The 27,321-nt window shown below is 39.4% G+C and overlaps 1 protein-coding gene across 2 annotated transcripts in view; it reads right to left on the reverse strand.

The window, feature by feature from the left end:
- Nucleotides 1-2,759: 2,759 nt before the first annotated feature.
- Nucleotides 2,760-27,321, reverse strand: part of MRPS27 (mitochondrial ribosomal protein S27) — a 38,160-nt gene continuing 13,598 nt past the window's right edge. Inside the window, exons 5-11 of one of the 2 annotated variants that reach the window (XM_018070374.2) lie at nucleotides 15,598-15,712; nucleotides 15,010-15,088; nucleotides 13,603-13,718; nucleotides 10,764-10,866; nucleotides 8,443-8,585; nucleotides 7,249-7,404; nucleotides 2,760-3,175 (exon numbers count right to left, since the gene is read on the reverse strand). In XM_018070374.2, the coding sequence (XP_017925863.2) occupies nucleotides 2,936-3,175; nucleotides 7,249-7,404; nucleotides 8,443-8,585; nucleotides 10,764-10,866; nucleotides 13,603-13,718; nucleotides 15,010-15,088; nucleotides 15,598-15,712 (952 nt within the window). In that variant the 3' untranslated portion in view covers nucleotides 2,760-2,935. Of the gene's footprint in view, nucleotides 3,176-6,074; nucleotides 6,584-7,248; nucleotides 7,405-8,442; nucleotides 8,586-10,763; nucleotides 10,867-13,602; nucleotides 13,719-15,009; nucleotides 15,089-15,597; nucleotides 15,713-27,321 lie in introns of those variants that run through there. The other variant, XM_029958989.1, reaches the window with a different exon arrangement.

Below are 27,321 nucleotides of genomic sequence, written 5' to 3' on the forward strand. Positions count from 1 at the left end.
CACCAAAGGGGAGAGTACCTTCCTCCCTTCCCTCAAGCTTCAATTGCTAATTCATGTTTCCAGCCTCTTAAGACTCAGCAGTGTCCAGGTGTCCTCAAAACTCAGGGTACTTGAGCGCTTGGTACCCCAGGCTGCTTGCACCACTGAGATGTGGGTGCAGGGCAGAGACATGGCCAGTCTCTTGCAAAAGGGGAAGAAATAAATGTGATATGATATATAGGAAGAACTTGAAAGGGATTAAGAGTAAGATCAAAAAAGGAATATGCAATGAGGATTGCTGGAGAATTCAAGAGGATGCACGTACACTTGTTGGAAATGTGAGGATTTGCTAGGTGTGAAAACAGTTTGGCTAGACAAAACATTAGAAACCGGTTGCTGTTGAGACTATGATGAAACCTGGGTGGGGAAGAGCAAGATAGTAGCTACTGGACCATAAAGAAATACTTGGCTGGGGCATGAGGGGAAGAGGGGCACTGCTGTGCAGCTGGTCCAGCTGGTAGACTTGTCAGAAGTGGTTTCTCACTCAGAGTAAAATTGAGGGGACAGATAAATTAGAGGGCTTGGCAAAAAAATTGGCTTCTCAAGTCACAAACAGTCTGGACCCTCTGCTGCAGGTCTTGGGTTCAGTGTCCTTCATCTGGCCCCAGGAATCTGTTTTGCAGCCTGCAAAGCATTTGACAAGGATATATCCTTCTCCCAAGGGCAGAGAGGGATATGGGAGGAGATGGGAGAAAAGGCAAAGAAAGGTTGTATCTATACTGTTTCAAGTTTATACTTTGAACTGGGCTCAGAGCATTCCAACCCACAGCGCCTGGAGTAAAACATGGAGGCAACCTGTAATATTCATTAACAGGCCACTCAGAGCTCACAGGGGCACTTTTTTTTTTTTTTTTTTTTTTTTTACTCCTATTGCTGTAATACTTAAGTCTAAAGAAATGGAAAGGGAGGTTAGTTGTGGGGGAAGTGCAGTGTAGACTGTTAGACAGCAGGAACGTGGCAGCTGGAAGCTTCTGGAGCTCAATTAGCATTAGCAGCCTGGCGTATCTATCAGCAGGGCAACGGAGGGTGCAGGTTGGGCCAGAAACAGGCTCCTTGTGCTGCCAAGAAACAGAGGCCATGGAGAAACAAGGAGAAATATGTCCCTGTCTGTTCTGGCCTAGCCAGAATGGTGTCTCACAAGCAACATGATCAGGTACTTCAGTGGCTAGAGGCCATGTCAACAAGGAGGGTCTTAAAACTGTGGTGGTGTAGAGAATATCCCAAAAGCTGATGCCTGTAGAGAGAAGCTCATAGAGGAATCTGGATGCAGGAGTGATTGTGAACCTTTGGAGCTATAACCCATGTTCTAACACTGAAGAACTGAAATATGTGGTCAGGGAAGGGACACTACATTCTCCTGTGGCTCAGCTAGGAGAGACAACTCCTTTAAAGCCACCCAGCTTTAAGGAAATCATTCTTATGAGTGTGTTTGGCCTTCTACTCTCTCTTAAGGTTCCCTAACTTCTCCTAGTAATCAGAAAGCATTTAGACCAAGAAAGAGGAAAAAAATTTCAGGAGACTTTTCTCAAGTTGCTCCACTGCTGGCCAAGCCACTAAATCACTCACTTTCCTGGTTGGAGACAGCACGCCCTTACTGAAGTACGGGAGAAACTATGGGACCTGCTGACAAGATGGGGTGAAGGACCTTAGTGCCAAGTTGCCAAGTTCTTGGACATGAAAAAGCAATCAGGCTCTGAGTGTTTTTGCTGAGAGTAAGAAAGATATCTGGTGTGTGCTGTATCTGTGACACTTTCCTACACTTAAAACAAATTCATGGATTTGCAGCATGTTCTCACTGGATTTACAATGAGTTTCTGAAGTGAGTTTTATCACTGTAAAACCAGACAGATGCACAATAAAAACTGCAAATGCTTATTAGATCCTCTGATAAAGCACAGTGAGACGAGTCCTTTTGCCATAACAAGCTGCAATTACAGCAGGGCTATTGCTCAGGACTCCCTGTTTTAAAGGACCTTGTCCTGCCATGGTCTCCTTAAAATTGCTGGCTGCAGCTTATGAGATTCAGTGGTGACAGGGAATGTAAGCAGGGATGGATGCTGATGCATCACAACATGATGCTTTCCTCCCTTGCCATTTCCTTGTGCTCTTGTGAATAGCTACATTGTTTTATGGATCTGAAGAATGGGGCATGGGACCATGAAAGGAATTAGGTCAAAAACCTCATGAACAGTGCCCAGAATATAAAAGGAAACTGCACTGCAGTATGAGGCTCCTTGGTGTGTGCCAAGATGATTGTGCATGTTTCTCTAGTGACCTTAGAAATGGAGCAAAGCAGCACTGGCAAAGTCAGAAATTTTTAACATCCTTACAGGAAAGGCCACATCTGAGTGCTGTACAAGTGCTAGCTCACTAGGCTGAAACTCTTCAAGAGTAGTTTTAAAAACAGCCTAAAGTTAGGCTTCCAGCTCCATGCATAATAGCCTGAATTTTCCAAATGGATTGGGAAAAAGAAAAAAAAGCAATCAATATACGTTAATCCTCTTAGTGTTCGAAGTTCAGAGTAGCAATGGCATTCTTTCCTGTGAGAAACCCCTACTGAAACAACTTGTGTTTGAAATTTTTCCCTTTTCTTTTGTTCCTTCCATTCTCTATACCCTTCATCACAAGCAAGCTACTCCTTATGCCTTTGTTTCTTTGTGTTGTCTCTATCCCATCCCTTGCCTGGCTAATGTTAAGAGGAAAACACATCATATACAGGATGAAGATTTCTAAACCACATGTGTTTTATTTTGGGAAACAGACAAAATGGGATGTTTAATTTGCATACAGGAGTCAAATATGGTCACGCATGCAGCATGATTGAAGTGAAATATTAAAAATGGTGAGCACTTATGTTCACAGAGGAATGCACACCTCTGCATTCCTAGTTCCAGTACTAAGCAGATGCTTTAGCCAGCTTCCTAGCTTCCATTTCCTGCTTAGCCTTTTCTCTGAGCTCTCTTTCTCTCTCAATGAGAAGTACTTGTTCTTCTTCCCACTCCTTTAGCTTCTGCTCATGTTTGGCAATGTCTTCCACTTCACATGCTGGCAGCTTTTCCTTGACAAGTTGGGTGGTCAGGGTTAACAGGCTTTCAGATTCAACCTTGCCAAGTGAATGCAGCTTGGAGTACAGCTCCTGTCATAACAAGAGATTTGGTAGGGAGTGTGAAGGAAAGAGCCAGTCAATCACAAAATAATCAGCCACAAAACACTCTCCTATAACTGATACATCACTGTTTGCATTATTATTATTATTATTATTATTATTATTATTATTATTATTATTATTATTATTATCTGGGCTATACAGGCCTGGTAACTATCACATCGAAGTGTTTGAACTGTGGTAATTGGTACCATTTCTTGAAATGCTATTATCAAGAATATTATTTTTTGAACAACAAAACTAAACCAATGAACTTTTAGTTTCATTAACCACTGAAAACGTCTTCTTTTTCCAAGTTCATTTATTTGATATTAACAAAGATCAGCTGACCAGTCAACCATAACAAATATAATCTAAACACTTTGGTTTTGTGTCTTACCTCAAAACCAGCCCGATAATTTGATCCACACTGCCTGCATCAGCATCCCTCTCAACAGATACATGTAATTTCAAATGTTTTAACAGCATACTAAGTAACTCCCATGGTTCTTCTTCCTAAGTTACTGTGATCCAAACAGTGACTACACTTACATAGACTACACAACACTGTTAAGTGATATTTTTTTCAGGGATATTCTACACTGAAGCTAAGAGCAGAGTAACTCAGTAAGAAACTGCAGTTTTTCTTTCTCAAGCTTTACTTATCTAGATTTCATGCAGCATATGTTAATTCACTTAGGATGATGAATCATCCAGTGATACTGTTTCTGGCTAACTAACACTTTGATTAATTGCCTTAAAAGTGCAGACACACAACCAAAGAGGAGATGACATTGCACTGGAAGATTCTGTATCCCTTGTTCACTCCTTATACATATTTTCCTGATTGTTCTTTTAAATGAAAGACTTTACTGAGCCCAGCAATTGCAGAAATGTTTTATGTAAGCATGCGTTCTAAAGAAAGGTACATCCATACTTCTTTCATTTGTATAAAACTTCTTGTTTTGCACTGAAGGATAATGGAAAGAAGATGTGGGAATCATTCACCTCCAAACAAAATGGCAGTTCTAGAGCGATGCAGATATCCAGACTTCCAGCTATAACTGAAAGCCTATGCACTGTGCTGCTGGCCCACAGTGTTCCTTTTACCTGAGCCCATGCTGGCAATAATCTGCAAAGGCACTTCTTCTCAGCTCCTGGCTGGAGGCTCTGCCTTGTTCTTAGGGAGGAAACTACTACATCCCTTCTGAGGCCTCTCCAGTTCTCTCTCCCTTAGCCAGCACAACTGCAGGCTTTGTTGTGTTTTATTAGGCCCCTGAAGGTTTGAACTGGACAGAGAGCAGATTAAAGACTCTTTAAAATGCTAGACATGCAGGTCTGAGGGGTTTTTAAGTTTATTATAAAGAATAAAAACAAAGCCAATGTCTTCAAAGCTAATGGACTAAAACCAAATTGAATAAACTTATTCAGGTGTATTAGTCTCTGTTTTGTTTGAGGTATCAGTAAGTAAGTATACAAGGCATCAGGGAGAAAAGTGAGGAGACAGTACAGCTTGGGTTTGGGGAAGGAACTTGACAATTATGCTCATGTTTACAGACTAGATATACATTTTAAATGTAATTGGTTTACATCCTTCAGATTCTTACTATTAGACTCTACCAAGGATGTACTGAAAAGGGGCTTTATGCACTGAACTTGAACAGTATGAAATTGAACTACAGAAAGGCAACCTGGAAACTAGCAGGTCTTGTCTCCTAAGCCATTACTGGTATCACTGAACTTCTGGAATATTCACTGCTCTTCTGTGATATATCAGTAAAACTAATTTAGGAAAGCAGAAGGCTGTATGTCCTGCAGGTACCAAAAGGGCACATTCTTAAATGGCTAAATCATTGATTTTCATAAGCAGTCTCCAGGGCTCTGCATGCAGACAGTTAGGGGAGGTGTTCCCAGCATTTATGTGATGAAATGTTTGCCCACTGATCATTCACAGATGGAAGGAATTGCCTGAGGAGCATTGTACTGAGTAGTCTCAGCATACGGGATCCAAAAATGGGTAATTACAACACAAATGACAGTGTCAGTGTCTAGATTACAGCTCTAAAGGCTTTATCTTGAAAGAGCCAAATGCCCTCAAGTTCTGTTTGTTTCCGTGGAAGTGAAGGACATGTATCCGTATCTGTTAGGCTGCCATGGCTTTTTCAGGTACTTCCACAAATGTTCTGAAGGTTGGTATGTGACACTGAGTCCATTCCATGGAATATAATGGAGGAATACGTGTGTGTCTGGAGCAAATCCATATGCTTTTCCTTGTATTCTGAGGTGTATGATTTGTGAAAGAGAACTGGGCATGCAAGAGGCAGAAGCAACTGGTTTTGAGTTCAAGGAGAAAGACTGGGATATGCTGGCTAATGCAGGGCTGAACAAAGTGCAACTGAATTGTTTTCAGCAGCAGAAGTTCAAATCCTTTGCTGGGGTTACACAGAAGAGCAGGTGATCTGTCCCGGGACAGCAGCTGTGAATGCACACAGCACCAGGTTGCTTCAGAGCTGCCACCTTCCCTCACACTTGTATGGATTTCTAGTGCACTAGTCTACCCTGTGAATGACACCTGTAAGTGTCCAGGATTAAGCTGGGAAGAGTGACTACTGCTGTCCTGATGGATTTGAGAGGAGAGTCTCAGAACTCTTTCAGGCTTGGCTGAAATGGCATTCTGACTTGAGAGCCCCTTTTCTCATTCAGAAAACCTGAAAGTGTGGCTTATGGACATATAATTACTGTTGGATGCCTAGATTCCACATGAGGGCTATGTCTTTCTCATTTGCAGACCTTCCTGGTGAGACCTTAGGAGTTAAGCAATGGGTCTGTAATTTTTTGGCCCAAAGTCAGGGCACTCACTGCCACACCAATGAATGCCTGAAAGGGGATTAATTATGGAACTTGTGGAAAGGTTGAGGTGAGAATAAAACTACCCTCTGTCCCCAATTGCCTGTCCCCAATTTGATATTTAGGCCTTGTTTCGAGCACTCTGCATTATTTTCTTCAAGGCTAGACAATGGATAGGCAATGAGAGACACATAAAAATGTCTCACTCCCTCTTTCAAAGGGCACTTGTGTTTACCTAATTCACTGCAATTCATCCAGGCATTAATTACCACATGCTGAACACTCACTGATTTCCAAATACTTTAATTAAAAAGTTCTAACTGCCTACAAAGCAAGTTTAATATCTAAAGATTAGTGGCAAAGTTGTGTAAATAAAAATTAAAGAAAGGAAAAGTCTGTGTGTGTGAAGTGAAACCATAGGATACTTGTCTTTTAACTTCTGAAATTTCTTCAGAACAGTCTGTATCCAGAACAACTGTGCAAGGTCACAGCCGTCCAGGTGACAGCAGCAAGGGAAACTGATGGGCTATGAGATGAGTACTGCTCCTGGAACTATAAATCAGATGAGTTTCAACCTAGTGTATTTGCTTTTTACCACAGCACAAATCAGAGATGATAAAATATAATGAGCTCATTATATAGCTATGAGATGATCACATAAAATGCACTTGTTATACAGATGCGCTGTAACAAATAGCTGTTTTTCTTACTGTTATCATCAGCATGACAATCTAAAGATAAAAGAGAGGTGATAAAAACTGACTTAATTCCCCAGACTGAAAGTACAGGATGCAACATTTCTAAATAATTGTAGTGTACACAAATGGACAATAAATTCAGGATGGTCTCATGCCTATTATAATTAATTTTAATGAGCAAGAGCCCACACAAGGTCAAATAATGGGTCTCTAATGACATAACACTTATGCGAACAGGACTGGATTTATCATCTTGATGTATGAAAAGTGAAGATAAAATCCCAGCAGACAGACAAAAGACAAGTGGCCTTGAGCATTTACATCTTTGCTGCTTCCTGATTGAACAAGTGAAAACGTAAGGTGACATCAGTTTCAAAAACGTCAAGTGGGACTCCTACTAGACTGACACTGAAGGGGTGTCAGTCTATTAGCCACAGTAAGTCAGCATATATATTTTCTAGTATGTATCACAGAGATATACTACAGCTTAGGATATTTAAATAAATGAAACTCTCTTACTTTGAATCGACTGTAGTACTCAGGTGCTTTAGATTGCTCTGTTTCTTCTGATTCTGCACTCTGTGACTTCTGCTCTAATCCCTTGACTTCTTCAGCAGAATCTGGACCAGGTTTGGCTTCAAGGACAGACTGTAAAATGGTCTCCAGGGCATCAATCTGAACAATCACATTTGTCACGGTAAGCATAAACAGTTTGGAAATACAATCTGAGTAACACAACTGTCATGTATTCAACAACTTCATGAGTTCCTCAATTTGTCTAGGGTTTGTAAGCAGAAAATATGACTGCTTTAGTGTATTAGGCTGAGTTCTTTAGATTGGAGCAAGAAAGATACCTCCAAAACCATACACCAAAAGAGGTAACTCAAAATGGTAGAAGTTGCAGATGTGACCTGTCCTTGTACTGTCATGTATTACAGAGATGCTTCAGAAAATGGAGCAACAGACAGCAGAACCTGCTGAGCAGTGCCCTGCCCTTCTGTTTCAAGAAAGACTGCAAGCCTAGTAATTACGTGAGCAAAAGGGAGGCTCCCATGACCAGGGACACCTTCAGGAAAAAGTACCTAAAAGAGGAGGTGAGACCTCAGCAATGTTTCAGCACATGTTGTGGTGGTTTCTTAAGTTACTCCTAATCTGAGTCCAGGATCAGTCTGATGCCCCACAAAATTCCTAAGCCTCAAGTCCCTTAGTCACTGCTGACTTCATAAATGAACTGAATCTATCCACTCTCCCCAGATGAGGTCAATACCTTCTAGAAATCACTCTGTTGACATTTTGGACCAGTACCACTCAGGACATCATCTCAGAGGGCATAGCTGTGAGAGTAAGAATATGTGGTATTTCATCCTCACTGCTAAGAAGTATGTCTCTGAGCGAGTTCAAAAACTTGAGAAACAAAGGTGTTTCCCCACCCCCACAGACATGTGCTCCCTGCGACACAGATCCACATGTCTCTATAGGGAGGGAAAGGCTTAGAAAACATACTTAAATGGTCTGTGGCAACAATACACACTCATTGCCAAGGACATGCCAGTAGAAGCAGTGATTTTGTTCTAAACATTACTTCTGTCTTGCAAAGGCCTCTGAAGTTTGCCAGGCATATTCTCATTAGCAAGGCACAGAATTCACAGGTTTTACTGGATTTGACTTATATAAAATTCCATTTGTTCAGTGGGTTATTGCCTTCATACTTACAGCTTCTTTGCAGATTTTACTGTCTCCTGACAATGAAGCCACAATCTCCATCACTTGCAAGGCTCTATTCAAATATCCAGGTGTCCACATCAGTGGCATTAGATTGTATACAGCTCTTAGTCCCTTATTCAATTCCACTTTTCCTGTGATAAAAACATACTTTAGTGTTACTACTTCAATACCTGAGTCTTAACAGAATCCATATAGGTTGGCTCTGGTTTTCAGAAGTGACAGCAAGTGTCCTAGCTTCTGTCGTAAAAACAACACACTTCTATAAAGTTGCTCTGATTGAACTACTATCTTATTTTATTAAGGCACCTTCTTTTTGCACAACTTCATGGTTATTATGTGCTTGTTTCTGATTCCTCCCCATTCTGCCTCACCTAGAAATTTTGTCCAGATGGAAATCAGACTAGAGTGGCCAGCTTTTCTGGTTGTCTGGCTTTGGAACACCAGCTCTCAGAAGGATGTCTGAAGATGGCAGATAAATGTCTCCTTAGCTTTCAGGGACTGACTGTGGAATACATGTGCATTAAATCTGACTTTCTAGATTCAACTCCGTGGACTTTAGGCTTTACCCACAGATTACAGCAAATGCTCTGGTTAAGTATACAACTTAGTACCCCTCTTTCTGCTGGAGCTTCCAGAGAGAAAATAGGGGAGACCTGCCAAAATGAAATTTTGGTTCTTGATTTAGAACAATGTGTGCACTGAGGTGTTCATTGACTTTAGCAGGACCTGTGATGTACTGCACCACTGACAATGTGGTTTTTCTTCTGACAGTAACTACTAGAGAACATGAAACTCCTACATAATAGACAAAATGCACATCACATTGCAGTTGATGTAATTTACAATAATTGTCACTCTAAGGCTTTGATTTTGTCACTGTTGATGTAATAAGTAATACCCCTCCAAGTGCAGCTCACAGGAGTTGTGTCCAAGCTCTCAATCTAATTTGCACTCTGGCTATAATGACCTAAAACTATGAAATGCACCTTACTCTTCTTTACATGGAAGAGAACAGTTTAGGAGAAGCAAGGTAATAAGTGCACAGACAAAGTCTATGGACTATGGCTAAACTAAAATAGCTAAGGTGCTTGAGGCCAGTCTGTGCCCACAGACATCTTTCACTCTCTGAGAGGTCGGTTCCATTAGTGTTGGCAAGACTTTGGAATATGTGACATAACAGTAAATAGCTTTTGATCTACTGAATGTCAGTGTCATGAAACAAGCACTACTGCTCACAGACAAGAGTGAAGTGCATTTGTGAAATACAGCCACTACTCAACCAATCCATACAACATTAAAAACTCTCCAACATGAATGCCAGCTGGACAGCAAAGTCCCTATTTGTATCAGTGTCTCCACTGGACTACAAACTACAGCTCTATGGAAAATCCTGCTTTCAAATTAATTTTCACATTTACTGCCCTTTCTGACTGAAAATTGTTTTTTGTTTTACAGAAATGATAAATGTGAGTCAGCACCCTCACTCTGCCACCACACATCATATTTCGAGGCCACATTTAAAGTACAAATCCACTTATATTCTCAATAATGCAGTAATGGAACAACAATTCACAATAAATTGTAAATAAATTAATTTCTTTCTAGTAAACAATCATTTTGTAGAGAAGAAAAAACCTATCTGCATTATATTCCTCTAAAGGTTTAAAGGAAATTCAAGAATTACTTGCCCATTCCCCTTCCCTCCGATTCTGAACATGTTCTGATCTAACTTCTCTTTAATAATATAGTAAGTCATTAGCAGTGAAGACTCCTTAACAGATACAGGATAAAGGCACTATTATCTGCTGTTCACAAGCCAAACATTAACTTTACAGTGAGTAGTATATGTTCTAAACACAGTGATTTTCAGGCTGTGCTCTCTGACTTCCTAAGGTTTAAAGATTGTTTTAAGACACTTAATAACTAGAAAAAGAGTCTATTGTTTTTAACCTTAAATTTGTGTAATGGAAATCTGTACTTTTGGGGTATTTCTTTAAATTTGTTGGTCGACCAAGAAACCAATCCTGTGTTCTTTAAGAATGTTTTCTTTCTTTCAGCTGCCAATCCAAACCTGCAGGGAACCCCAAAGCCGGTTCTGAAGTTGTCTGATGAAGGGCATACTATTCAAGTCAGTACTACCCTCCAGGCTTACAAAAGATTCACTCATGACTCTTGAAACTGTCCTTCCATTATTTCTTTTTTTTTTCCTTTGTGTTCTCTTTGATTACACTTTAGTAAAGCAAAGATGGCAATTTTATTCAGCCTCTGAAGACACCAGGGAAAAGATGATTAAGGGAGGTGAAACTTACCAAGGAATGCATAGCCATACAGCTGGGAGCTGAAACCCACAGTGCTATTTTGCTTTAGACTTGCAAGCACTAGTGATGCTCCAAGATTTCTCTCCTCTTCCCACTGCAAATAATGTAAACTAAGTAAGCATTCCTAAACAAACACACAAAAAATGGCAGCAAAGACAGCATGTGGCTTTCATCAGATGTCTTAGCAATAAAGTAAAGAATTGTTAAACATGTCCAGTGTTCAGTTATAGGAGTAGTACACATTACACAGAGGAATACCTCTGTTCCCAGAAGACTGTAAAATGTCAGTGGTTGAAATTTTGCATGGAAGTCAATCAGTGCATTTTCTTCAGGACAATGGATTACACTGCTTTACACTGGCCAAGCTCTGTCTCTGTCCTGTATGTCCTACCACTTGCTTCAGGCTAGCACTGCTGAAGAAAACTATTACATGGCTTCTGTATTACAGCAGCCTTTTCTTTAAAGTATGTGGCAAGATATACACTCCACTACCCCTCACTAGAATATGAAAATGCTGAGGGAAGCATATGCAGCTAATGGCTGCTTTGAGTGCAAAATCTGCTCTGTGAAAAGAGCATGTGCGACTCACCAAGACCCCTCCATGCCACAGGATTAAAAGTACAGCTGTCTCTCCAGCTACAAAGACGTACCAGCTGTCTGAGCCAGACCACCAGTGATGGCTAAAGAAGGGTGCCCTATCAGTAAGTATGTTAAAACCACAAGAGTAGTGTAAATTTTATTTAGGTTGTTCCACAGCACAGTGCATTTTTCATGACCAGAGAAGCAAGTAAAAAGAGCTTTATTGCAAGTGCAAGGAGGTGAACAACTCCCATGGTTAAGAAAATGAGGAAAAGGAAGCTATAAAAGGCAACAGACTGGAGGAAGTCTGACTATCTTAACACATGGTTTTTGTGACAGGGTACTTCAATGTCTTGTTGATTACCTTATGAACTGAAAGAAATACCCCTGGCGAAGCAGCTTTCTGAAAAAATCCTTGAAGCGCACTGAGCCTTAAAAAACACAAAAGTTTCGATCTTCTGGTTTTACTAGAGTTCTCTTTTCAAGGTACGGCATTTTCTTGTGTCTCCACTCAGGTGCTACAAAAATTTGCATGTTATTCTCTGACACAAAATACCAGCACCTGACAGCCAGGCAAGGTATTTGCCCAACTCAGAAAAAGCATACAAGGGAACAGGGCTGCTTTGCGCTGAATTCAACACTCCAGGTGAATGTTATAAGAAAATCAGATACAACCAGAAAAACAGGGCTGTTACCAGCCTAGGTTCTTTTGGGAGCTAGCGGGACTGCTTTGTAGTAGAAGGCAGCAATCATACTGATTATTTGCAGCTCTCAAGGAGGAAACTTTATGGGGAGAGCCAAGACCAGTCCAGCTTTCAGTGATGTGTACAACAACAGAGAAATGGAAGCTCCCTATCACCACTGCTATACACACTAAGAACTAATACAGTCAGATTGCCCAAGATTTAGTTCTCAAAGTTGGAAACATTTCATTAGGCTGCTGGACCCCAAGCTAGAGTCAAGGACCTATCTGCAACAGGGCACTGGCTGACCTGTCTTGCACCTTGGGAAAAAAAAATGGGATTTTCAGGAGCAGCTGAGCATTTCTCCTTACTCTGTCTGCCCCCACTTCCTAAATCAAACACAGAAAATTGGTGCTGAGCATCATGATGTTTTAAATAGCATCTACAAATAAAAATACGATTTCATTGTTGTCTTTGGATGGGGTTATTTCAAAATGCATATTAAGTAAGTCACAGCTATGTCAATATGCTTGCCTTCAACATATTGTATGGTCACACCACTCTTGCTTGCACATTCAGCTTTCATGAAACCCTACACATACTGATAAACAGTTGTCTCTGCAGTAAGGATATGCAAACAGTGTGGACAAACACACTAAAAAAATGAGATTTTCATGCCTACGCTTTTCATATAAAAGTGACTGAGCATACTTGATTTCTGGGTAATGAAGAAGAATATTCAACAGGGCAAATGCGCATCTCTTTTCTTTGGTGAAAACTGAAATTACAACCCAGCTGGGTAAAACTTTAAGATACCTGTAATATGTATTTGGATGATGTTTCATGTGAGACAAATGGAGGCTTCAAGCATTTTCCTTATGCATGACAACATGCTATTGAAAGCTTGTGCCAAACTACATGAAAAGTAGCTCCCTAAAAGTGATGGGCACTGCAGAACCCTTTGCTGACTGAGCCCCTTGTGCAAAGGTAGAATAATGCCACTTCCAAGACCCTGACCTGTCATGTTGACCTTAAACAAACAAGCTGTGAATAATAAACCCCTCATCCTAGGAGACAGGAGGGGTGTAACAAATTTAGTTTTAAAACGAATATGTATAAGAAACAATACACCCAAAGCCAAATAGGATACTAAAATACCTAGTGAAAATGCTCTATAAATCCACACCAGCACCATCATCAACATTCAGCTTAACAGGGTCCTATACAATATGCACCATAGTTTTTTTGTGGTAATTGATAAGAGTCTGCTTTGAACTATCATTTCATATCCTTCAAATACATTACATCTGAAAATCCCAACACACCTTCCCTTTCAGAGAAAGGAGCAAAAGGCCTGACAAGTGATTTGATGGCTTTCACACTTTGTTGGTTTTTTTTTTCCTTTCTTTCTTCTGCAATTGTAAAAAAAATGAAAGCTACAGAGTATTTATTTTTTCCAGGTAAAGTTAGGGGAAATAAAATATATTCATGATTGAATGCCCAGCTGACTGCATTATGACACTCAGAAGTAGAGGCTTTGTGTATCATTTTGAGTGTGGTCAGCTTACCGCATGATCAGACTTGGTTGCCAGATACTGGTATAAAACATAGAGAGAAAGAAGCTGTGTTGATAATTCATCAAAACTTTCTTGGAGCATGATCTCCGTTACTACTGACATAGCATCTATGGAGGAAAACAATACATAATCAGCACAGCTCCCAGTACACAGTTGCCTTTTGTACCCACTTATGTTCCCCCATGCTTTATTGCTGTAGTATGCTTTGAAATAATTAGGGAGAAAGTTAAGCATTTCTTACATCTAGAATACAACTACAGAATTAGTCTTAGTCATTAGGGTTATTCAAACACACTGCAAGAAGGAAGAATGGGCTGATAGCATGAAACTACAGCAAAGGAGCTCTCAAAATCATCTTAGCTCTACACTCTTCAATTGGCCCTTCTTTGCTCAGCTCTTCAATTATTAACCTTTAAAAAAATATTTTAAAATTATTTCTTTGTTCTTGTGTTTTGATTACAAACAAGAGAAGACTGGCTTAACTTCACTACCCTTAGGGTGACAGGAGAGTACAAAGGACCAGAAATGTTATCACAGATCACCCACAGCAGTCTTCTCTATTCAGCAAACAATGCTCTGAAGGAGCTCTGCAGGGAGTTCCAGTGACACTCCCTGTCAGAAAGGACAGTTTGTTAAACAAAAGGCCTTGAGTCTCACACAGAAAAGAAGTATGGATGAAATAAGGGAGAATTCAAATATGGGGGTGTGTCTCAAAATAAAATAAATACATGTATTAATTTGCCATTTAGCATAACCTTCAGGATAAAAGCTGTTGTTCCTTTCAGTTATTTGTTTTACAAGAGCTTTATGCAAAGGAAAGCTTACTGTAAGTCTACAGTACTAGAAGACCTGAAATGAAATTAAAATCTTTAATATGTCATCAAACACAAGAGGATTATTCATCTGAACATTTAAACAGTCAGTAGTAAGATGTACCCCCAGCATGACAATTCAGCATAGCTGGCTTGCTCCAGTGACAGACAGAAAGCCTAGACAAGTTTAGATATGTAGCTTTTTGAACAGCTAAACGTATGGAAGATGAACACTACCAATATGCATTTTGATTCTGATAACATTCTAGTTAATTGTCACTAATAACTCCTGTGACATTATTAGCACGTAAATCAGACTTGTAAAAACTGAAGAAGATGGTTTACATTTGTAATAGGATTAATAACATTAGAAACTGTGAATCTTACATGTTTCAAAATTCTATAATGAATAAAAACCCAACAGAAATGAGAGAAAAAAATGCAGAAAAATAGTTTGAAGGAAGGAGAAGGCACGTTTTACTGTGACTTCAGAAAAAATACGGCTAAAAGTTGTTAATTCAAAGAAAGGTTCTGCAAATATAAGAGTATACAACAGAGGATTCAGTATCGGTACATGTTTTCTTACCTTCATATTTCTTCTGCTTTATAAAATAATCCAACAAAATATTGAATGTAAAATTATCTGGAAAAATTCCATACTGAACCTAAAGAGAAGAATGAAAAAGCTCAGTGTGCAAACGTGCTGTACAAATCTTCCCAAGCACAGCCCTACAGGTATCAGAAAGACCAGAACCATGGCACTGCACACTGCTGCAATGTACAGTCAAGCAACACAAGGAGATTAGTCTGCCTCCTGTGATAGAGACCTTCCAGCTTTTGATGCACTGCATTTGTTTTGGCATTTTATCTAAGCCTTTGGGACCAGGAATGGCATTGCCTGTCATGTTTTTTATGTCTCTTCTGCACTTAGCATGTTTTGGACACCAATGCTCTTTAAAACCAAAAAGCTTCCTGGGAAAGAAGAGGATTTTAAAAGCTGTAAAGAGATAGAGCTAAAATTCAAATGCAACATTAATTTTTATTTTGACAAAGAAATACCTGAACTTAAAACCACAGTGTACAGGACCTGGCTGCAACAGGAATTCCAGTCAAGCCACATTTGTCTCAAAAAGCTGATCAAACATATTCATGGCTTTTCCTTTGTAAATCTTACTTTGTTTTTTAATGTGTATAAGGCTTTGTCTTGAGCACCATATTTCAAACACTGTCTGATCCAGCTGTGGATGGTCCAGTCTCTCAAGTACCAGCAATTTGGACTATGACGAAACCTAAAAGATGATAAATAGTTCAGGTGACAATATGACTCTGTTATCACAGAAACAAATTCTGTAATCAAGATCTGTGAGTTTCAAAACCCCACTATTCATGAACTCAGATACAAATCTCTCTGTGTTTGCCTTTGCAATCAATCATCGCTCTCTAAAGAGTTCCAGATAGCCCTTTCAAGTAAAAGAAATGAAACTGTAACACCCTAACAGTATGCACAAAGGGGAATCTGACCTTTTCACAAATGTATAATATTTTAAACTTCTCACTTTCCAGAAAGCCTACTGCTTTTCTCCTGAAAAGATGAATACCATAAAATAACCGCTTGGTATATATATGAAGATCAACTTCATACATAAATACTGCTACAAATACTGTGGTGTTTTTTAACCTTGTCCTTGTGATTCTATAATATTGTATTGTTGCTGGTCTCATCAAAGAGATGTGACTGATGATATCCACAAGTATCAGAATTACATCAAAATATAACTGAGTCTGAAACTTTAGAGTTTGTGTAATCTGGTCCCTCCCATACTCTCTAACTCATGCCTCACTTCACCACTTAAGAATCCATTACGCCTCAACACAGGTCATCCCTGGGCTGCTTGCATGCTCCATTTGCCTTAGAAATCTTCATCAGTGAGGTAAACCTTATGCAAGGGGAAACTGCTGAGAGCCCTTCCCTGCCCCTCTGCACTGACAACCTACTGTGACACATCTCATGTCATGGCTTCAGCAGTATTGTCAGGCAACCTACTCCAGTGCTTGACCAATTTGTAAAATTGAATACCTTTAAGTTCAGCCTCTTTTATTTCATCCTTATTTCACACACATGCAGTTTGCTCTGCATTTGGAGAAGTGGTGACAAAAAGCACATGGAGCTTTAACTTTGGCCAACACTCAAACACCTAAGTCCAATGTTAGAAACTGCTGCCTTGGTCCTGGGCTGAATTTCACACCCCAGCGTGAAGAGATGCATGCAGTGTTTCTCAGTTCAATTTGTATGCATGAAAAATAAGCACAGAAATGACTGCCAATTCCCTAGAAAATGCCAATGACTGAGCTGAGCTCATGTGCAGATGCCTGCAGCCCCAAGCCAAGCTCCAGCACCACTTAGAGGCAGGGCTGACTCTTCCATCTGAGCGAGCATGCTTTCCAGAACGTTTATCAGATTAACGTGGCCACCAACTCCCTGTCCCCCTCAGTAAATCTCTTGCCTATTGCTGAGGGCTACACAGATGACCAAGCCTGGAAAAGTACTGCAGCCTAGAGAGCCTTCAGAATGAAGGAGACATCTGTGCCAAAAGCAGAGCTAAATCACTGCAGAGTCTAAATATATGGAGTTTTAAGTGGCACATGAAATCTCCCCATTAAATTAGAATTTAATAGACAAAGAAAAGCATGCTTTGAATATTACATTACAACATCCACTTTGTTGCTGTAATTGCTTTCCATTTTCTTCCCTCTGGAGTTCAAACATACATTTGCTTTCAATAAAGTCCTGTATCAATAATCCTTACAGGAAGCATCAATTACAGGAATTTGGATTTAATCATATTTTGATTAAAAAATTATCGAATTGCTACAGACTGTTTCACCAGCGATTTAAGAAGGGTCAAACTGGAACACCAGCACCCAGCAATAAAGCTGCTAGCATCTTTTAAAGTTTTAATTAATGGCTAATATAGTTTCACAAGAGGAAAATAAAGACTCATCTTTCAAAAAACATGACACTGATGCTTTCAAATACCTAGGACTTTCTTTTGATAAAATCTTTGCAGAAGGAAAGCAAGCAGTAAAAAAAAAAAAAAACAACCGAAACACCAACAAAAAAACAGAGCCAAAGGTTTTTAATGGGTTTCAATATTCAACTCTTTGCAGAGCTCTACTTATTCTCTTGAGTACACCACAGTGAGAGAGAGTATCCCAATACCTCCTGCACCTTGGGCTTGCAACAGCTTACTGTAGTGATGAAAAGCTTCTAGGTTTAAAGTCAAATTGCACTTGGACAGAAAAAGGCCTAACAGGGATGCAATGCAGTCTAGAAACAGAATGAAACTGATCCTCAGTCAACACTCATCGCTGGAATCAACATGCACAAAATTCAGAGGCATGTTATAAAAACTCTTAAAAAATCTGCATGAGCTTGGTAGGGCTGGGAATGATTTGAGTGCGCATGTGTATGGTGACTCATAGGATATCTCATGTATTATTACTGTATGTATGTTACTATCAGGATTTTTTGCTCAGACCAGGTCTCCACTGTACTAGGTGCTATGCAAATGAAAAGCAAATAGCTTCTCAGTTAAGCAGTTTTCTACTTAATTCTAACAATCAATTACAAAGCAGTTGCATGGGAATGAAGAGACCGGACTGGTGCAAGAATGCAACATATAGGCACGTACAAGATCCTCAACACTAGACACTTCCATTAATCCATGATGTAGGAGAATTGGAAGTGAAAGGGAAACAAAACAAGTATGCTGCAATCTTTGATTGTTTCTGATCCATTTCAGGCTGAGATAAGCTCTGTCTCTATTCTGCTAGCTGAGAAGATAAACCAACAGTTATCTGGTTTTACAGTTGGAATCAGGGAAAAGAAGAGGTTGCTCATCATTTTGACAAACATTAACATCTTCTTCCTTCTCTTTGTCCACAAAACAGGATATAATTATGCAAGGCAATATGTTCAGGGACAGATGAAAAGAAAAAGGAAGCTAAAACTACAGAAAGCAGAGGATTCAGAATGAATTAAATAAAGGATGCCTCTAGCAATTGCTGTGTATTTAATGGAAAAACCAGAAGGTTATCTTGCAGATGCCTGATGCTGAAACTCATTTTTCAGAGAACTAATAAAACCCCAAGAAGAACAGGATTCTTAAAATGTGTTCAGAAAAGACAAGGAGAAGCAACTGTAACAGTATTAGGGAACCTCTCTGTTGGTACACTTCAATGTTAATGGCTGAAGAATCAATACAGTCATCCTTTCAGTCATTGAGCTGAGAACATCTGCCCCCACAGAAAACACGAAGAGGAATATCTGTAATACAAGAAGATCCTGAAATATCAAGGTCATTGTGAATCTAACAGCAAATAATGCAGTGGTTCTAGAATTCTCCTTATTTTGAAAAGTTATTCAAATCATGCAGTCCAGAAGCTCAATTTTCACCAACAGTTGCTTTGTACTCTTGCAAATGATTATAACATGGAAGAGATACAGGGAGCATACTGCCTCAGTACAAGGCAACCAGAACATTTTTAGCCAAGCAATTACACTCTCTTGCTCACAAATTGGCCAGCACCTTGGGCTAAGAATACACTGTCTGTTTACTAAGTTCCTGCATAAAGTCCTATTGCTTATCATTTACAACAGTGCTGAGGTACTCATGCCGTGTGAAACAAACTGAAAAATGAAAAAGTTTAACAGATGCTGAGAGCGCTTCATGGAGTGCTGTAGTACTACAGCAAGCATGACTTACTTATATTGGTGCCCTCACACACTGCAGAAAAGCTGAGTTCCTTCCCTCTTTACTTCAAAGATTCTTTCAATTTTGTTTGGTGCCATCAAGTGGTGATGCACTCTTGTGCTGCTTTCACACACCTTATATTATTCCCAAGGGAAGTAATACAGCAACCCTGAGAGCAAACAAAAGCACCTCTTGCTGGATCATGTTTTTTTCTGTACATTTGGTAGAAGGGAGTACACTGCTTTGGGGACAGTCACAAATGAGGAAGACACTGAAGGAAAACTTGCTGGATTACAGAAGAGAAAGTGCTGCAGAAGTAATATACTGCCAGGAAGAGCTCTGCTGTTCTCTTCCTGGTAGTACAGAGGGAAAGCCAGCTCAGCAGATCAGTTCCAATTCTCTGCTGATCAAAAGCTCCATTTTGTACTCTGTGGCTTTCTTAAGGGTTGATTCAATTCCTGGTACTGCCAGAGGCTATCCTTGTGCAAGACACTATTTTTTCTCCTCCCCTTCCTTTCTCCACATTTACCTGACCTAATGAGAAAGTACCTTGTAATGATCCACACATCCTAACTTCCTACTTGCCTTACTTCTTTTAGAACTAGAGAGAAATATGGGTCTGCATGTTCATTTGCTTTAATCAGGAGGGGGAAGAGTGTCAGATTTCTTCTCATTCACATAAAATTCTAAAAAGTCCCAGAGCAAAATGCAATGAAACTTAAAATGAATAAATATAGTAAGAAATACCTCTGCAAGCCAGGAAGAAGTTCTCTCAAGGGAACAAATCCAAAGCAACTCCACATTTTACACCAGTTATACAGGGCTGAGAAACTCCCTTGCAATGCATGTTTTTTTTTTCTTCTCAGGCACATTTTTTAAGCTACAGTGCATAATGATCAAATGGATTCCAGGCAGGCTTAGCTTGGAAACTGGAAGGCTGTCATCCAAAACTCTCCTTTTGTCTGTCATTTCAAGTCACAGGCCTTGGGGAAAATCATCTGCATTTTAAATGGACGCAGGGGCATTGCTCATGTGTTGGTGTCAAAGGCAACAGCCCTGAAAAAACAATCATTATTGACCAAAATTTCCTTTTAAACATGAACAAAACTCTGTTTTTCCATCTCTTCTTTGCCTGCATCTTAGCCTTCACCTTTCTTTGTATACATCCTTTCTAAAATTTCATATATAAACCTATCAGTCCTATAGGAAATACCTCACACATTAACCGCCTACACTCAAAAACAGAGGGAGCACTTTGCTTTTGTGTTAAAAGAAAAAACTCAAGTAGCATATGTACTATAAGAAATCAACTATCAAAAGCAGTAATAAAACAGGTTAAAAAATTACACACGTCAAGGATAACAGAGGACAGTCTAATGATGAGGCAGAATCTTATACAACTAGAGAACTGGTTTGCAGACTCCCTGGGAAAAAGCCCACATTCAGCCGCTATTCTATTTTAATTTTTATTGACTTTCCCCCATCTTTTATTTTGAACTAATTTACTCAATTGCTTTGATGCTAAAATTAATTCTTCTGAATTAGGTTCATTCCATCCCCACATGAACGTGTATTTCTTGCAGAGTGTTTTTTTTTTGAGGACTTGCACAGAGCTCTAACACCATGATGGATGTCTGATAACAGCACCAAAACAGACCTAAATGATCAGATAAAAACAGACCTAAATCATCAGATATGGAGAAATGACAGTACAGACAGCACAGTCAAACATCAAGGCTGAACAGGAGACTTAAAGGATATTTTTAGTTTTCAGTCTTTTTTCATTTTATACCATATTCAGCTTTTAATTCTGTTCACTCCAATGTTACAGATTTACCTTTCCTTAACCCTTAGGCTTGGTAATAAGACTAAATCTGGAAGAGGACATATTTTGGGTCAAAGTACATACTACGCAGTTATTGAGGAAGACTCAGGATCACTCTGGTAACCACCCTCTCCTATCAGCTGAAGGGAGAAAATTCATCATTCAGTAGTCTCAGGGTAGCTACTGCATTGCTCAAAACCACATTTGTGCACAGAAAGCTCAGCTTTGCAAAGTCTCTTTCACCACATAGCAATCAACCATATGGCAGCTAGGAGGTACTTTATCCTTTACTGGCCTAGTTACTTTGACAGTTTTTAGTGTTGCTTAATAAATGACAAGCTGAATTTCTGATACAACAAGCATTTCTGCCCATTGTTGTCAATCTCTTCTATCACTAAATGCTCTTCCTCCTTTTGATGAATTTAAGGCACCCTTGTAAGTAAAACAGGAACAGCCTTAAGGAACAGCCTCATTATGTTAAAAGAAAAAACAGTATCAAAGAATTGGAAAATCCTAGATAAATGTTATAAATTTCAAAATAATGGACAATGCCCAAGCAGTTTACAGCAGTATGAAAGAAATGCATTGATTATACCTAAATGGATGTAAGAACCACCACAACATAGTAACACATAAGGAGCCTACAGCAAAGTTTAAAGCAACTTATTGGTATTCCTGGTACTGCAACAGTTCGAAGCAACTACTGGTATTTCTGAAAAAATACTTGAATTATTTACCAGTCCTTCCATCCAGAGGCAGTGAATATAACAGAACTGCAGTGGAGTTGCTCTTCCAACCTTCTGGCACCAGGCTACAACAGGCAGCCTTGAACCCCTCCAGAATCATTAGCAAAGCACAGAGGAGGAATACTTCAGACTACTCAATCAGCTTCAGCATCCCATGGGCTCACCTCAAATGTCTAAAACCTTCATTCTAATCAGTTCATAACCAGACTGAGAAAGCAACGCCAAGGCTCAAACAACATACACTCTGTACGCTCTTTGTCCCTGGGAAAATGCTTCCAGGCTGTGCTTCCTAAAAATCTCCTCTAGTCATGGTGTTTCAAAATACTCCAGAACTTTGCTTCCTCTGGTAGGACACCAATGAAGTTCACTTCCAAGAAGAACACAGGTCAGGATTTCTTCTATGTCAGCTTGGTTGAGCATGCTGTGCACGCCTCAACAGGCCTTACCTGTCTAGAAACTAAAGGTCTTAACATTTAAAAATCCAGTATCAACACAGGTCAGTGTTCTAGGTTAAAGAGAAGGTTGCCAGCTAGCTCACTAAAACTGGTCATTTGGGTATCCTCAGCATGACTGGTAGATAAAACAACATTGCTACCAAAAAAAGGTGGTGATGCCTGGTTTTCATTTCATGCAGAAAATAAATTTCTAGACATTCAGAAGTTTAATTTCAAATGCAAACTATGAAAAAAGTAACCCCCTTTTTTGGCTTAACAGAGTGATGAGGTGAACTGCAATGAAGGAAACCAAATAAACAGACTCTTTGATGAAGTATTTTTATTTTTCTCCTTGTCCTAGGATAATAGAATTATCCACCGCCCTTCACCTCTCCCACTCCTTTTTTAAAAGACAGTCAGGAAGAATCCAGTTTTCTTGTCACACACATGAAGAATATATACTACTTTCACCGTAAAGCTGAAATTCACTCTAAGAGCAACAGTTAAGATGAAAAAGGAAAAGTTGTATCATAATAATAACAATAATAAAAAGCCCAATATTTCCTTAAACTATTGACTGTACAGGACACAGCTTTTTGTGACAAATACTTCTGGACTTACAGGTTAAATTTCTGGTTTTCAATATAAATGCTATTAATAATCTAGTGATTGCATAGAGAATATTATAGGCTGAGAAAAACATAGGAACGATGAAGTGAGCTGTTGCCATAGTGATTCTGATAAGACACTCTCTAGTGCCCTTCCTTGTCCCCATAAAACCACAATAAAGCCTAATTTAAAACCAACTCTCCCATTAATTATATCTTTTCCTGGTATCCTGGCATACAAAAACATAGAGAAATTAAGAACCATACAACACATGTTTCTTGCTTCAGGTAATTTTTTTTTAATCTCAGCAATTTCCAAGTGTGTCAGGACAAAACCTGCTGCTTAAAAGCTCAAGAAAGGGTCAGTTCTGCCAGAATCTTTTACCTGGGTCTTTGAAAACCAATTAACACAAAGCTGTAAAAAATGGCATATATCAGTTACGTAAGTTGTCAAGTTAAAAAAATAAGGTTTTCATATTAAATATAAACATCTGCAACAAAGAAGTCAAAACATCTGATACCTGTAGTTTCAGCTACAACCACTGTCAAAAAGGCAACCATTTCCAAAAAGTCAACTATTGGTGCACAGTCAGGTCTTGACTACCAGGTAGTTCACCATTAATCTGTTTACTTCTCATGTCACGTCTCAATGAGCAACAGCTTACTGGTATTTTTTTGTTCTTCCAACCATGCATTTTCCTATGAAAACATTTTAGCAATGAGTAACAAAAAATGCTCAATTCCTTCTTAATATGTTTTTATCTGTTCCCTAACCACTGTAAGTTACCCAATGAGAGCACTTCAGAGGCTTATATTCAGCATATCTCTTAGTACTTAACTTCTCCTAAGACCACTGAGACAGAAATGTCCTTTATCCATATTGTGTATCACGTCAATCACATGGACCAGGCAATGAATCAAGGATAAACATGGCAAAACTGGATCAAGCATTTTGTCAGGCAGTTTGAAATTTGTGGGCTCTTACCAGCTTTGTTACTGTTTTACTCTTTTCAGAAAAAGATTGTGCAGTCAGATCTGTTATTTAAAGAGAGAGACAGCAGGTACTTCCCTTTAAGTACTGCATGTACTGCAGGACAAATATTCCCTTGCGTAGGTAGCTACAAGCTGCGCAGTAAAATGAGGTTGTGCTACCCAAAACAGGCAGAGGATTTCATAATGCAAAGGGATATTTTGTAATTTTTCCCCTTTTGAGACAGGAATACAGTCAAGACTGCTAGTTAGAAATACAGTGGTCACAGCACCAATCCTGTCTGCTTTCAAGAAGCATTTAGACAACACACTGAGGCACGTGGTGTGATTCTTGACCTGCAAAGTGTCAAAAGTTGGACTTAATGATCCTGATGGGTCCCTTCCAACTCCGCATATTCTGTGATTCTATGATAACCCACTACTGGTTTTGGTTCTGCTGCTGATCAATCTGTAATGCAAGGCCAGGATGTCCTGCTACTCTGTCTTATTGCAGTGGCCTACTCAGATCTTGTATTCAGGCCCTAAACTGACACTTAAAAGCACACAGTTCTGCAAGTCATGGTACAGGGCTCTTATATATGTCAGATTACCCACTGCAAGAGGGAAAAACATTACAACTATGTGGTATTTACATACCACACTCATTTAAGTCTGACTTTCTTTTATTTCTCTAATGAATCATGACTTTCAAAATAACACAGTACTATCTTATGCAAGAGGAACTTGCCACTTTATGATTTAATCTAGGCAAGGGAAACTGCAAAAAGAGGTGAACACTGGAGGACAGTAATTTGAATTAAGACAAAAAAAGAAACCCCTTTGCCAATAAAGCAGACAGTACCACTCCCACTGCAAATGCTCCTCTGTCGTGCTCTCACAATACCTGCCATACCTTGTCCACCCCCAGTTACACAGACCAGCAGCCAGTCTGGTTTGTCAGAGCTTTGGCACAAAAAGTGTAGACAAGGCAGAAGGTGATGGTGTCCATTTTACTCCCAGATGTCTGCTGCCAGAGGCCATCTAGTTTGCTTTTAGCTTGATTTAGTCTAGCTCTGCTCACTCCCTAATGGAACTTGGACTGAAGAAAGGAGTATTTTTCCCCTTTGTGAAATGAAAACAGTAATGACAGAAGAGAGATCAGAATTAGTTGACTTTAAAGATTAAAGCCAGCTTTATATCCCCACCAATTCTTGAAAAAAAGATTTTTCTCATAAAGGTGGAAATCTGCTTGAAAGCCAGTTGCCAAAATCTGTACTGCAAGCCTGACAAGCCCTAGAGTGAAGAGTGTGGAGTGGGGGTGAAATAACCAAAATCCCTGTTCATTTTGCAGCAAGAGAAAGGACTATTTATTGTGTCTACATTTACAGCTGAGCAAACAGGAGTTTCTACCAGCTGCTCTCTAGTATATCCCTTTCCAATTTTAACAACAAACCCAAGAAAGCATTCTTTGTTGGCTGATTAAATGTTCCCTGAACTAGATCCTGGATCAAATCCTCACCTGGTTCAGAGAGACAATATGTGGTTCCCCCTCAATCAGCTGAGGACCTGGCACATCACACATGCACATGATCATTAATTAGACTAAAGCTGGGAGGCAAGGACAACCTCAGCACCTTCCAAAGATGTGCAGCCCAGCATCCCACAGGGGTAAGTAAGGGTGGTGAAGATGGAAACCAACCACTGAGAGCTGCCACACTGCTACTTCTGAAACCAACTCCACATTGGACAAGCTCCCCCAGGCTTTCAAACTGACGTAGCAAAGGGAAGACAGAGAGGCAGTTGGAAAGCCTGGGGACATTCTCCTTCAGGGACAGGGGACATGTCAGGATTTTAGGAAATAGGTAAGGGGATGTGATTAGCTAATAAGAGAGGCTTGGACTTCTATCCAAGCTTTTCTCAACCCCATACTGTTTTCCCCCACCACCAATGCCCTCCACAAAAAAACTCCGAGCAACCAAACAAAACAACAAAACCACAAACAAACAAAAAGGTAAGGAAGGGATTAATCTGCCTAGGAACCAAAGATTTACCAAGTAAAGATCAGAAATAGAAAGAAATAACAGAGTCTATGGCAGAAGGAACAGTTGCGGGTACCTGAGCAGAGTAACTCGAGTGCTTGGTACAGAGAAGCATCAAAAATGAAATTGGACTCATTCCAGCAGATAATATAGATAGATTATCCAGAGAATGCATCTTTAAAAATAGCTCACTATTAAAGCAACATTAAAACAACAACAAAACCTCAACCAACAAAAAAAAAAACAAAAAACCAACCAAAAAAACCCCCCCACCCCAAGTAACCATTTTTTTTCACATTGCTACTGGGCATCTTACATTCAAAAATTCACACTTTAATTTCCCATTTCTGTAAAACAATGAGAAAGAGTAATAACCTCAGAAATCACCCCAGGAAAATGTTAATCCATGACCTTCGCTTATCTACGGAGTCAATATTACTCTATTCAATTACAGCAAAACATTGTTTTGTAGGTCTGTCTGCAATCAAGCCTTTTCTGCCCTTAGGGAGTAGAACACTTTTTCACAGGCACAAATGTATATGCAGAAATAAGCAGATATACAGGCTTAATGTACCTACTTTCATTTTTGTTCTGCACTCTAATAATTCTTGATGTTTCTGAAGAAGATGGACATATTTAGAAAAAAGATGAGCTATTGGAATCAAGCAACATAAGCTGGCTTTTCAAATTTCTTTATTACTGGAGCCAAAAAGAAATCTATGGTCTGCTGGAATAATCAGATAATTTTCTAAATTATCCCATAACCAATTGTTGACCAAATGTTTTCAGTCCTACAAAAGCAAAACCATCAATTTTTGTAAATAAAAAAGTCAGGTGTTTGAAAATTAACATGTCCAGTCATTCACAAGCTAAAGAAAGATGTATCACAATAATTTTGTTATAAACTGACTTTATATAAAATGGTGTATAATAGAACAAAATAAGATCAGATGTGTAACTGTGGTGTATTAGTTCATCCTTTATCATGGTCATCTTAAATGTTCTTTCCATTTCCAAAGGCTTTCACCTTCTGGAACCTGTATCACATCTGCTATCTGTTACTACATACTGTGCAGCAACATGCATCAAAACCATACATATTCTCAGAGCACAACAGATCATACTGGATCCACTCTTCTGCGTCATATTACTAAGCTGAACATCTTCACTGTTACCAACATAGCACAGAACACTTTTCTTGACTACTACAAAGTCCAATAATATGGTGCAGTCCCTTTTTTACATGCTTAATCAGACCACGTTCATCTTAAAAGCCCTGTGTAACACAGCAAGCTTAAACGTAACAATGATTTTCGTTGCATGTGGTAAAATGAAGGGAAGTTCTCATTGAAATAGTGCATAAGCCTTGCATTTCACAACTTGGCCAAGGTAAGACAGGAAAAAACATTTTAATGCCTTCTCTCCATCAGTCTGCCCTATAAAGTAGTACATAACTTGACATCATTCAACCATACTGATGGTTTTCTTAGTAAGTGTGGTACAGAACAGGAATTCTCAGGCAC

The sequence above is a fragment of the Manacus vitellinus genome, unplaced genomic scaffold (assembly GCF_001715985.3).
Source record: "Manacus vitellinus isolate BGI_N305 unplaced genomic scaffold, ASM171598v3 scaffold_18_pilon, whole genome shotgun sequence".
In the NCBI taxonomy this organism is placed as follows: Eukaryota; Metazoa; Chordata; class Aves; order Passeriformes; family Pipridae; genus Manacus; species Manacus vitellinus.